This window comes from Balaenoptera physalus (assembly GCF_965194825.1).
Source record: "Balaenoptera physalus genome assembly, chromosome: 3".
NCBI lineage: Eukaryota > Metazoa > Chordata > Mammalia > Artiodactyla > Balaenopteridae > Balaenoptera > Balaenoptera physalus.
Genome location: NC_138890.1, coordinates 141,402,730 through 141,416,386, shown reverse-complemented (window position 1 = coordinate 141,416,386; position 13,657 = coordinate 141,402,730). Strand labels below are relative to the sequence as shown.

The window sequence follows — 13,657 nt, the reverse complement described above, 5'->3', positions numbered from 1 at the left end:
GGGCATTTGAACTTGATTGCATGTAGCACTTGTGACAGGTATGGACACCTCCACGCTTCTGTTTGAATCTTACATACACTTCTGATGAATTCAGAGAGGAAAAATGATAGCAGCCCATTACTTGCAGGGAAAAATTATAGTTAGAGCCATGAAATTGAATAGAGTCACCTTCCGTTTTTATTTTTGTTTTTGCTTTTGTTTTCACTCAGAATGTCCCTTGTTTGGCTGAGGAAAGTCGTGCACACTGTCTGGTGACTAAAGGCATTTCCCTCTCAGCACAGCAGTGCAGTGCAGGGAACAGAGGGTTAGCATGGGCCTCTGGACATCCTGACACAGAGAGAGTGCACATTCACGCCACCCTCCCCTCCCTTGTTCAAATAATTATTTGTATGCTGTGTATCAGGCAAAGTCTCCCCAACCTATTGTTCACTAGACGAGAAATGATCACTCTGCAGGTCTAGACCTCCCTGCCCAAGAACACTCACATGACAGCAGCCAAGTCACAATCCCCGTCAGCTCTCTGAATGCTACATGTAGTCACTCTTTCCAGAAGCCTTCTGGAAATATGATGTGAAACCTCAGTGCAGCAGCTGGAGGCAATGGGAAGTATGGCTAAAAGAGGAGAAGAAAGAAATGTGAACTCTTACAGTTTACCCAACACTGGCCTGGCTCTTATCTTGAAGACTCTAGAGAAACAGAATGTTAACCCACTGGAGCAAGAGGCAAACACTTACTGGGGGCTTTGTGCATGCAGACTCCAGGGCAGGACACGTCTCTACCTTCCAGAACTTACACTATATTGGGGGGGGGGGAGATAAAACTAAGCACAAGCAAAGACACAAAACAAGGCAAGAGTTGAGAAACAGCTTCAGATGATGTTACTGGGGTTGCAACCGTACTTGCTTAAAGAGGTGAGGTTGACAAAGTGTCCCGTGAGCTCAGAAGGCAGCAACCACATGGGTCCCTGGAGCAGGTTTGAAATTGACCCACCAGGGAAGTTCTTAACTGAATCTTTAAGGACTTGGATGGGTGGAGAAAAATGGAGAAAACTTGTCCAGGCCAAAGGAAGTGCATGGTCAAGAGTTCTGAGATAGGAAAGCCCAGGGCACATTTAGAGAATAGAGAAAAATAGACCACTTGGTCTGAACTGAGTGGCTGGGAAACTGAGTAATGGGAGGTATGTTCAAAGCATAGACTGAGGTCACACCCCATTGAATGTCAATGGGAGTCTAAGGAGGTTTATCTTTTATGAAATGGAGTCCATTAAAGATTTGAGAAAGGAGAAGGGTTTTAGGAAAATTTGTCTTGCAGTGATGAGAAAGTGGGGATAAAAGTGAGGAGTGACCGGGGCAGGAAGTCAGGTTAGGAGGAGCTTATGTTACCCAGATATAAGGAGAAAAGGGCAACACAAATATGCAAGGAAACCTAATCTCCTACTAAAATGTGTATCTGCAAATTCCTACATGCCACATGCACACAGTATTCTATGCTCCTCATTCTTCCAAGTGGGTAATACACTTTTTAAAAAAAAAATTAGAAATTATAGTCAACAGTGGCTGCAGGTGGCAGTCTCATAATAACAGACAGAAGTTAGCCCCTGAATTAGAGGTTAAAAGAAATGAGTAAAACCCCTCAGTGGTGTCAGCTCTAAGCCATAGAGGTCCCTGCTCTTGGGACAAGGAGAGATTATAAGTGAAAGAAGCCAGATTCAAAAAGCCACATATTGTATGATCCCATTTATATGAAATGTTCAGAATAGGCAAATCCATCAAGACAGAAAGCAGATTAGTGGTTGCCAGGGGTGGGAGTAGGAGTAGGAGGGAATGGGAAATGACTGCTAATCGGTACAGGGTCTCTTTTTCGGTTGATGAAACAGGCTGAAATTTGATAGTGGTAGTGGTTGTACAATTCTGTGAATATACTAAAAATCACTGAATTGTGTCCCTTTTTTTGTTTGTTTTTGTTTTTTTGGGTTTTTTTAGCCACATCCCGCAGCTTGCGGGATCTCAGTTCCCTGACCAGGGATTGAACCCGGTCCACGGCAGTGAAAGCCCAGAATCCTAACCACTAGGCCACCAGGAAACTCCCTGAATTATATGCTTTTTTGGGGGGCGGGGGCGGCGTGCTGAGCTTCGAACCCAGGCCCACAGCAGCAAAGCGCCAAGTCCTAACCACTGTACCACCAGGGAATTCCTTATTTCAATTTTTTAAAAAGTACGATGGGAGAAGGACACTGGTTGTCCTCACATTTATTAATGCATTGATTTCCTTAAACTAATTGTTTCTTTCTTTAGCTACGCTGTGCTTCCTATTCTCCAAGTCAAACTGTTTTAATATCCCAAACAAGGTTTTGGGTTTATTCATGTAACCATTCATTCATTCACCCATCTTACTATATAAGAATTACTATGTGGGGCTTCCCTGGTGGCGCAGTGTTTGAGAGTCTGCCTGCCAATGCAGGGGACACGGGTTCGAGCCCTGGTCTGGGAGGATCCCACATGCCGCGGAGCAATTGGGCCCGTGAGCCACAACTACTGAGCCTGCGCGTCTGGAGCCTGTACTCCGCAACAAGAGAGGCCGCAATAGTGAGAAGCCCGCGCACCGCGATGAAGAGGGGCCCCCGCTCGCCGCAACTAGAGAAAGCCCTCGCACAGAAACGAAGACCCAACACAGCCAAAAATAAATAAATAAACTAATTAATTCTAAAAAGAAAAGAATTACTATGTGAATTCTTATAAATGAAACACTATCTATATCTATGTCTATGAGTTCTTTTACAGTGAATCACTATGCTGGGCCCTGGGGGTAGAAAGATGAAGAGTTACTACTACACATACTTCTGTTATTAGTTGTAACCCAGGCAACTATAAAATATGAAATGGACTTTCAGAAGCATTGTGGGAATTAAGAATCATAGGCAAACCTATGTGCTTAAGAATTTGAGTTATTGGAGTGCTGACATCAATTCAAAGCACAGTTTTAAGCCAGAAAAGCACTCAGGACCTATATGTACTTAATAAACTGAATTATATTTCGCAGATATAAAGGTAGGCTGGGCTTACCTGGAGATCACTTAACCTAAGACAGATTAACTATCGACAGGCTAGAGGCAGGCCAGCATTTATCATATGTTCACAGATGTGACTGGTGCCCTAGTGAGGCAGCTGGAAATGTAAAAGGCCGAGAAAGATGGAATCCTCTGAAGCGTGCACAAGGAGTTAAGCAATGAAGAATCTTAACAGCGTGGTTTGGACTACGGCAAAGGTAAGATTCTTTTAGATAACATCGCCCCCTAGAGGTTTTCTAGAGCAGCTTCCTATCAGAATATTTCCATTTTTAAAGAACCACCAGGAACTTCCTCTGATTTCGATGATAAATATAAATATAAAAACATATTTTTATTTTTGCATTTTTATATTTTTGCATCTATGTTCATAAAAAAGATTAGTCCATACTTTTATCCCCTGATATCATCCTTGAATGTTCTGAGTGTTAACATTATATTAATCTCAACAATGCATTGGGTAGCTTTCTCTGTTTTTCTATTATTTGAAAAAGTTTGTGTAAGACAAGGATTATCTGTCCCTCCAATGTTAGGTAAAACCTCTAAAACCATCTAGGCCTGCTGTCTGTCTGAAGAAAAGATGTTCAATTCTGACTTAACTTCCTTAATAGTTACATGTTTACTTAGATTTTCTGTAACTTCTCCAGTCAATTTTGATATCTTAGCCTTCTAAGAAATTGTACATTTCATCTACAATTTCTAATGTTTTGTCACCGAAAGAGTTCAGAACACGCCACCCCAAAATATGCCACTCTGGCATGTTGATTATTTTAAGTTAAAGCCACTTAAAAAACCAACAGATGCAGAAATGGTACTCTGACCTTCCTAAAAACAAGAGAGAAAACTTCCAAGTTAAAGGTACTCTCCCAACACCTGGGGAAGAAAGAAATTTTTAGCAGCAGAGGGTGGTATCACTCCACCTTCTGGGTGAAGTGAGATGGTATCTCCACCCCACAGGAAGCTGAAGACAAGGAAAATCTGCACAAACGAACCTTGTTAAACTAAGCCTTATGTTCCTAGTCACTTTTCCATGCTTAACTGCTTTAGCCCAAGTTCCTTTGTCTTCTCACGTTTTCACAATTACCACTCTTTGTCCAACTTATAAGTCGTAATGTTACTGAACCCAGGTCCAGCTGCTCACCGCTCAAAAGCCAACAAAGAGGCCAGGTTGGTGGAAAGGAAAGTTTGCTTTATTTTGGATGCCGGCAACCGGGGTGGGGGCAGGGTATGGAGGGCAGACTCCTGTCCAAAGGCCGACTCCCCCTCTGACAATCAGGGGGCAAGAGCTTTTATTGACAGAGGGAGGGGGCTACGTGCAGAAACAATAGTCAGCTCTGACAGTCGTCGGTGGTCTGACCAGCGTCATATCGATTGTTTTAGGTACAGTTAATCTTCAGTTCCGGGGTTGGTTTGTTCCCATTTCTTTCGAGGCCAATTCTTGGAACTGTGGCAGCTTATGTACAGCTCACAGGGTATGGCTCCGAATATTATCTACAGCCCTTAAGGAGAAACTAAAAGTCCTTGACTTTGCTTAATGACTAAACTATTATAATTTGGTCTCCTTTGACTGTTTTCCTGTTTCTGCATTTTCTCACTTCTCTGATGAAACGTATTCTTTGACTCAATTTTTTCCACAGATAAAAGGCAGGCTGACGACATGGAGGGTGGGGGGAAGGACCATAGGGTCCTGCTCCATTTCAGTAACTCAGACAGCTTCTTTAGATCTTCATTTCCTCGTGAAGGTGATTTCGGACGCACGCAGCAGTAAGCGGCAGCTTGTAGCAAGCAGTAGCGAGCAGTAGCTGAAAGCAAGATCTTAGTTCCCTGGCCGGGAGTCCTAACTGCTAGACCACAGAGGCCAGCGGCTAGGGCCTAAACCCCCAGTTCTTGCCTGCCTTGTCAGGAAAGAATTCAGGAGAGTAGGCAGAAGGTAAAGAGAAAAGTAAAAAGTGTTTTGGAAGAGCAGAGTACATGCGGAAAGACGCACAGGCAAACTCCGAGAGAGTCGCACCTTCGGGAAGTTCAAATCCTTTATGAGGGGGCAGTTTTCTGGGTCCTTGTCTCCCTTCTGGCCAATCATCTTGCTTTGTCCCCCTAGGCTAATTTGTCTCAGGACCCTCCCCGTAGGTCAGCACGCACTTATCAGCTAAGATGGATCTCAACACAAAGGATTGGGGGGGGGACGCAAGACTCATCATGGCCTGGCGTTGTTCCCTGACTTTTGACCCCCAAGGAGGCTTTCTGTGCATGTTTAGTGTCTCCCTTGCCCCAAGGAGGGGGGGGGACGGAGATCCCTTGATCCTTTACTCAAACAACGTTTTGCCCCTCTTTGTTCTTGCCATAACTGTTATCTTAAGGCATCCACAAGAGACAAAGCTTGGCTATTTACCCTGTCCCTGTTATAGCTTCCATTTTGGACAGTAAACAGGAGGCTGATTTTAAATATCTAACCTGGAACCCATCTAACTCCTGTCTCAGGAAATGCAAACAGGAGGCTAGTTGTAAGTGTCCCGCCTGAAGCCCACTTTTTTCCTGCCGCAAGAAATGTAAACGGGAGGCCAGTTGTAAATGCCTAGCTTGGGGCCGATCTATCTCCTGCCTCAAAGGCACCCATTAAATAAATTTGTATGCTTTTCTCTTGTTAATCTGTCTTTTGTTACAGGGGTCCTAGTACAGAACCTAGAAGGGTAGAAGGAAAAAAAATTTTTTCCTTCCCTACATCACAGCACTATCTTACCGTATATATAGTTGAGTTCTTTTTTAGTATATAGTGTTTGAAGAGGCAGTTCCTGTGCAAAGTAACTGTTTAAAAATCTGGGTCTAAATAATAAAGAAAATATATTTATAAATTTACAAAAACCATTTGCTTAGAAACTAAAAAATGCATTGAACTCATTGGTTAAAAGTGAAATCACGAAACATTTATTCTGGAAAACAGCGGAGGTGCTATTTATTATAACAGGTAGGATACAGCTAAATTTAGCCTAAGTGCATTTATTTAAAACACAAACACGATAAAATAAAGGGTTCAACTCGCGACCCTAGAAAAGGAAAATCAGAGGAAACTAAAACGAAGATGGGAAAAAGACACCAGCACGACGCTGCGGCGCTTTACGGCTGTCGCGCTACACCTATCTGTAGGCAAGGCGGCCTTGGATCGGGAAACTAGGTGCTGAAGCCGAAGCCCCCGCCCAAAGACGGGGAGGAGGAGGAGGAGGAGTGCGGGGCGACAGCCGCGGGCAGCGGGTGGTGCTTGTCGTCGCTTGTCTGGGCCACGTCCCGCCGCTTTTCCGGTCTCCGCGCCTGTGCAACCTTCTGGGCGCCACAGGCAAGGTGGGCCTGCTTTTCGCTTAGCGGTTGTTTGGTGCGTGCGGCGCAGGGAGGGCGCGGGAGCGGAGAAGCGGGCAAGTATAAGGAGTGCGCCTCCGGGAGAGTAACATCACGCGACCGGCGTGGTGGCCAGGTTGCTCACGCACCCACGGACGTCCGCCAGCGCGAGCCTCCCCTGCCGCGACCCTGGAACCGCAGGCACCTGCGCCCGCCGCCCGGACCTCCCCGAGCGGAAGCGCGAGTCCAGCCTCTGCCCGGCGGCTCCTGAGGACGCGCTCTGGCGGCGCGGGAGAGCCCGGCCGGGGCGCGCAGGGCCAGCCTGGCGTACGGCGGGCTGTCCTTCCTGGACCTGTGGGGCAAAGTCAGTTGCTCTGGGCACGTCTTTCCTACCTCCGTTAGTGCTTTGGGTGCTTGATCTATCCGTTTCTGATGCACGTAGGTAAGAAATCTTACACTGTTCTTGAGATTATGTCAGTTTTTTTTTTTTTCTTGCCAGTCTGTCTGCTTTTACAATACATCGCTTGGGGCTATATTTTCAAACGCGTACAAGTACCCTTCCGGTATGCAGCCGGGATTCGAGTAGAAGCACTAGCCTCGGGTGCCAAATTTAAAGGGGCGCCAAAAAACTCAGTAACGAAGACAAGTCACATTTTAATGCAGCATTTTTAAAGATAAGAATTAATACAAAGACGTATATGATGAATGAAATACTGCAATTTTAAATAAAAACAAAATTCGACCCTGCGCTTGCACGACTCACCTCGGTCACATCACTTCCTCACCCTATTCTCAGCCTTGGGTGAACCTTCGTGGTGGATTGATTGTATTTATCCTTCCCTAAGATTCCTCTAGTGCTATTACAGACTTTTGCTTAAATTCTGTTTTTCTGATATTAATAGCGTGACACTAAACGTTTGGTTAAATTTATTTATCCATCTTATTTTGTATTTTCAGTCATCTTTTTTTGCTTTTTTCCCCTTCGGTTGGATTGATAAGTTTTCTACATTTCCTTAAAAAAATTTTTTTAATGAAAACTTAGGCTTCGTTAGGTCAAGAAAAACCTTCCCTGGGAGAAGAGCAACAATATCTCATACAAATCTTTTTGAGTTTGAATCGTTTAAGTATTATTTTACTAATGAAGGTAATTGCCACATCAGTACAATTCAGCAGCGTTTATTGAGCGCCTACCTTGTGTCAGTCATTGTTCCAGGCACTAAGTATACAAAAATTAGTGAGTCACTGTACCTGAACTCAGAGCCCCTACCCCAGCAGACAGTTTCCTTACATCTTAGAAGACCTCCTTGCTGCATGTGACATTTTTACCCTTTCCTTCCTAGAAATTTTCCATATCCCTGATTTTCAAGACACTAAATTCCTCATTCCCCTAATGCAGTCATTCCTCTGTATCCAACTGAGGACATTATCTCCTGCCACTTTAAACTTACTCCTTTTCATTTTCTCATCTCATTTAACCATTGTTTACAGTTACGAAACCCGTGTGTCATTCCATCCTCCTGCACTCCACAGCCAGTCACAAACACCTGTAAATTTTACTCCCTGGACATTTCTCAGATTTGTCTCCCCCTTTTCGTCCCTGTTACCACTGCAGTATAAAAAAATTTTTTTTAATTAAAAAAAGAATGATAGTAGTTAAATAAATGTTCCAAATATGGTTGGGGACACATTTCCCCTTCCAGTGAACTTCACACCTTAATGGAGCCATACCACACTGTGGATGCCTACAGACAAAGGTGTCCACTGCTGTCACCATATAGGCAAGAAGGAGTCACGAAGATATGATGCATGAAACTGCTGTGCCCAAATAAAGTTCTCCCAGAGACTTCTTGGAGCCCTGAGATAATGTTTGTGTAATGGAGAGTGAATGAGGGTTTTTCTTTAGTTAATCTGAACAGCTTTGGTCACCAGTACTTCTTACATCATGGACACTGGAGTGCTCAGGGGGTAGTCTTGAAGGGGGTTAGGTAATTTTTTGCCGTAGAGACATGCTGACAGGCATTACTGCACAGTCATTAGGTGTGTGGAGACAGACTACCAAGTTCAAGCCCTGGCTCTGCCACTTACTAGCTGATGTTGGGTGAGTTACTTAATACTCTGTGTCTCAGTTTCTTCATCTGCAATATGGAGATGGTAATACACCTACCTCATAGGGTTGTGAGGATTGTATGAGTTTATACATTTAAGTGCTTAGAACAGAAGTGACAAATAGTAAACAATAAATGGAAACAAAAAAGACATCATCTGGAGGTCAATATACAACACAGTGCCAGCTCCATTGTAGGTATCCAGGTGTCTGAGTGCTTGTGGAATGTGTCCATTGTCAATGTATTGCCCCTTAGCTTCAGATTCACCCTTAATTGCCTATTCTATGAAATTAAGATGGGCCCTTGTAGTGTAAGTGCCTGAAAGTCACCTGTTTTGATTGTAATGTAAGTGCCTGACATTAAGCTTTTGATTGCCAAGGCATCCATTTCAAAGGTATCCACAGAATAAACATTGTCAGCTGCACAACTAAGGAGCCAGACCGCCGCATCCTTGGCCCCCTCTCCCTCCAGTGAGACACCTCCCTGTGAAGAACTTTCCCCTGCAATCTGGGGAGCAGACCTGGTGATTTTTTTTTTGCCATTCAGTGAGCATGGCTGTGCCCTCTCCAACAAGGTCTTGGTCTCAGCCGGGCACGGAAGGGGTGCAGGATCTCTTTCTTGAGTACTGTGTTTTGTCCTGGGAAAATCTGCTATTCCTGTATGCGTTAGTGTCCTCCTCCTAGCCTGTCTCTTGTTATAGTTGATAATTTGTTGTATTAAACTTTTGCTGTACAAATTATTGTCTGGTTTCTGTCTCTTGACAGGACTCTTGATTGATAATGAATGAATGAAAGTTTAATGTTCCAAGAAGTTTATTTGTTGTCTGTTAAAATGAATGATGCATACTTTTAAGAAATGACTATGAGTGTTGTACAGATATGCTGTTACCTTTGATTAAGTGGGAAAAAAATATAGAGCAGTATGTACATTGTGTTCTGTGATTTTGTGATTTATAAGAAATATTTATATTTGGACATTCAGACAACCAAAATATAGGTCATTCACATGACGTAAATATATTTCTCAGATATATTTGATCTTCAAATATACGTAAGTTCCTGGCTCACAGCTCCCAAAACGCTTGGAATTGCCTTGTAATAAGAGCAATGGGAGCATCTGTTGTTAAAATATTTGGTTTTCTTGTCCTCAGTTCCTGAAAACGCTTCAAACCATAAAGGTGAAATGAGTGTCTGGTCATTACTGATAATAAGCCCTTTGCACCACAACTGGGTTCATGTTAATGAAGGTAACTTTGGCAAAGCACCTAAGCATGCAGGCTGGTTAGGGTTGGAACTTTTAGTTCCACCCAGATTTACAGGGAGGAGAGAGGGGCTGGAGGTTGAATCAATCACCAATGGCTGGGAATTCCCTGGCAGTCCAGTGGTTAGGACTCCTCGCTTTCACTGCTGAGGGCTCGGGTTCGATCCCTGGTCCAGGAACTAAGATACCACAAGCTGCACAGCATGGCCAAAAATAAATAAATAAAAATCACCAATGGCCAATAGGTTAACCAATCATGCCTATGTAATAAAGCCTCCATAAAAGCAAAAAAAAAGGAGGGGGTTTGGAGAGCTTCTATGTTGGGGAACCAAAATGCTTCCATGTGCTGCCATGCTGGGCCCGAAGCTCCACAAGGACAGAAGCTCCTTTGTTCGCGACCTCACCCTATGTATCTCTTCATCCAGCTGTTGATTCGTATCCTTTGATATCCTTTGTAATAAATCAGTAATCTCGTGAGTAACCAGATTTTCCTAAGTTCTTTGAGCCCTCTAACAAATTAATCAAACCCAAGGAGGGAGATCATTGGAACCACCCATTTGTAGCCAGTTGGTCAGAAGCACAGGTAACAATGTGGGCTTGCGATTGGCATCCAAAGTGGAGGGCAGCCTTGTGGGGCTGACCCCTTTGCCTGTGGAATCTGATTCTATCTCTGGGTAAATAGTGTCAGAATTGAGAGGAATTCGGTGTTGTTTGTTGGTGTGGGGAAACCTACACACATGTTGGAATTGGGTACAGGAACGTTTTCATGGTCCTATTTAATGTTTTTAAAAATCTGTGTGGCTTTGGTTAAGCAATGGTTAAGCAATTCCCCAAGTTCACGTAGTTAGAATTCTGACCTGGCGTTTTGGAGTCCAAAGCTCACCCTCTTCCCAGTATGCCAGCATTTCTTAAACTGGGTTTCATAGACCTCTGGGGATGTGTTCTCAGGGTCCGTGAGCTCTCCAGACAATGCCTAAATTTAATATTTCATCTCAATGATAATCTTTAAATAGACATGTTTCGGACCTTCTGGAAGACCATCTTAAAGGAGCACTTGCAGGACATTTGAATTTTGCTTTAAGTTTATGCTAGTGTTGTTACCAAGTCAGATACTATCTTAATTGTCCCAGGCCAATAAGAAGAGAACAGAGTGGAATTTCAAAATGGGTTCATGCTAAGGGAGGGGCAAATTATACCATCAGGGTTCAAACAGAAAAAGATGGTGGGGGAAAAAACACTTCTTATTCTGAACAGGGTAGTTTATGCACATGAAACTCAAAACCTGCACCTCGAGTATCAGTGCTATATTCATGTTTGGAATAGCGATTTTCGTTTTGGCCAAACATTAACTATTACATTAAATTAATATTGTTACATTTAAATATTCTTGGCTTTGTAGTTGTGTTTTTATTTAAATTTTAAATTTATTTTGGTTTTACAATTGCAGAAGATACATACATATACACATATATATGGGGTTTATACCTAGTTATATATTTATACATCAAGTGATGTAGTAAAATAATTTAAAGGTCATCATTGAGAATAAAGAGAATGTTTTTCTTTAAAGGGGCCCATATATGACTGAAATTTGAGACGATTGCTATTATAAGAAGCCACTCTGCTTCTCTAGATATAGAAAAGGACATTAAAAACAAACAAACAAACCTGAACTACATTATAAAGATGATGATTGGGTTTTTTTTAACCAAATCTAGATGCTAAATCCAATAATGTTATTGAACTCAGGGAAATCAGGACCTATTGTTTTAACTAAAGGGCACACTTGGAGAGAAACTGAAGGGCAGATTTACTGGGCACGTCCTGTCTGGCTTCTCAGGAACCACTCCTGGTGAAACAGAGTCCCAACTGTTCAGAACAACTTTCAAGCACAAATGTATATTCTTCCAACCCTCCTCAGTGAGTCTTCTATGATTAAAACAAACAAAAGATAAAGTTTTCTTTCAGGATGCAAGCAGCAAGTCCCTAGCAAGTGTCTCTATAATCAGGAGCCATCCTGCACTGAGAAAGTAGCTTGTCACAGGAAATTTGAAGAAAGCCAATTTGGGACTCAAGCAAAATCCCCCAACTTGTATCTGCTGGACAAAGTGGACCCTTAGTCTTTAACACACAATAAAAACAGCAAGGCCCACAAAGCCCTAGATTGTGGCTTTAAATAATCCGGCTCTTGGCCACTGGATGATAGACATTTTTATGGAGTCGGAATTGAGTTCTGGGAGCCGGCAGCCACGTCAGCAGGTGTGGAGTATGCCCTATCTTTGAGGAGGGTCCAGGGCTTCTAAATATGGGTAAGTCAACTGCTCCCTGATTTATGCAGAATATTTTGGGGATGCCAGTTACTGAGCCATCACATCAAGATGGACACTTCAGGCACCATTAAGATAATGGAACATTTAATGCCTCAAAAAACAAAATGTATTTCCCAAAGTCCCACACTGGCACGGGCCACTTCCCTATCCCCTCCCTCAGCCTGAGACAATTGCCAGGGCCACGTATACCTCCTTCCCTGCGCTGCTCAGTATTCACTTTCCTCCTTCCCTCCCTCCCTCCCTCTCTCCCTCCCTATCTGACCTTCCTCCCAGCCTGAATTCATTAGAGCCTCCCACAGGGCACCTGAGACACACAGACACGTGAATGGACATTTGGCACGGAAAGCAGTGGGCTTGCCCCTCAGTTCCACAACTGTTCTCAGGCCTACTCTCATGTATTTTAACCCCGACATCACTTATTTTTAAATTGCAGAAAGCTGGAGCTTCTCAGACAATGTGATTTTCCTGTGACCCAAACTGCCTTAGGAAAAAGCCCCAAGACTAACCCAGAAAGTTACTGTTGGGTCTCCTCAGCTCTTTCTTATCATCACCAACTGTTCCTTTTCAAACACCTCTGTGTTTTGTGGTCCCGCCCTCTCTGCCAGAGCTCAGTCCCATGCAGACCTTGGCCTTGGGTCTGGCAGGGCTTCCCTCATTACCCTGCCCCCTCCGCCAGCCTCTCCCTCCCTCCTCTCCTGGAGGAGGGCTGCTTCTGCTGCTGCGGCTGGGGGGAAGCTAGAAACAGGCCCGGAAGCTGAAGCGGGAGTTGTATACACTTTTATTTCAAATCTTTATGTGAGAAAAAAAAAAAAAATTGCATTGCTAAAACTAGGAATAAAGCCTTGGCTGGTAGACTTCTGTTTAACAATGGGGGTGAGTCCTAAAATTTCAATGGCGAAATTTTCTGAAAAATTTACAGAAACATATAAACTGAAAACCTTTTTGTTTTGCTAAGATAAGTGGATAGAGATGAAGAACTGTGCTCAGTAATAAAGCTCAGTAGATTGGGGCACTATATCGGGAGTCCCTAAGCAAATGCCTCCAGGAACCAGGCAGCTAATAGGATGATAGCCAACTCCACAGTAGGACAGAGGCTGGTCTGCTCTAGCTCGTCCTTGCCGGGGAATGTGGAACCATTGTTGCCAGATCTGATTTTTCAAGAGAAGCTCTAAAATCGAATTCGTATGTGTGTATATATGAGTATGTGTATTTGAAATCTGTCAGTTTAAAAACGTTGGCTCGGGACTTCCCTGGTAGTCCAGGGGTTAAGACTCCGCGCTTCCACTGCAGGGGGCACCCGCTCGATCCCTGGTTGGGGAACTAAGATCCCACAGGCCGCCCGGTGCGGCCAAAATAAATAAATAAAATTTTTTAAAATTAAAAAAAAAATAATAAAAATGTTGGCTTAATTTTTCAAAAAGCAGACCAAACAAAACTTACATTTCACCTCTGTTCTGAATTTAGAGACTCTATTCAGGGTAAAGTTTCAGAAAAGAAGACAGTGGAAAAGAGTCAAATCAGTCAAGTATTAAATACCTATATTTAGGGTTTCCTAAATACAGTAGAAAAGA

General features: G+C 43.4%; 1 protein-coding gene and 1 long non-coding RNA gene across 5 annotated transcripts in view; one reads left to right on the top strand and one right to left on the bottom strand.

Moving 5' to 3' along the window:
• CCL28 (C-C motif chemokine ligand 28) overlaps positions 1 to 13,657 on the bottom strand; it is a 34,561-nt gene that overhangs the window by 13,154 nt on the left and 7,750 nt on the right. For all 4 annotated transcript variants that reach the window (XR_014261965.1, XR_014261966.1, XM_082455960.1 and 1 more), the window contains exon 2: positions 486 to 612. Coding sequence is in view for 2 of the 4 variants with exons in the window: in XM_082455960.1 (XP_082312086.1) it covers positions 486 to 612 (127 nt within the window). In the remaining 2 variants the exon portion in view is untranslated. The remainder of the gene's footprint in view (positions 1 to 485; positions 613 to 13,657) is intronic.
• LOC309657936 lies at positions 4,805 to 11,138 on the top strand. The gene is made up of 2 exons (XR_014261974.1): positions 4,805 to 6,397; positions 6,891 to 11,138. It is a non-coding gene; the product is annotated as an uncharacterized lncRNA (long non-coding RNA).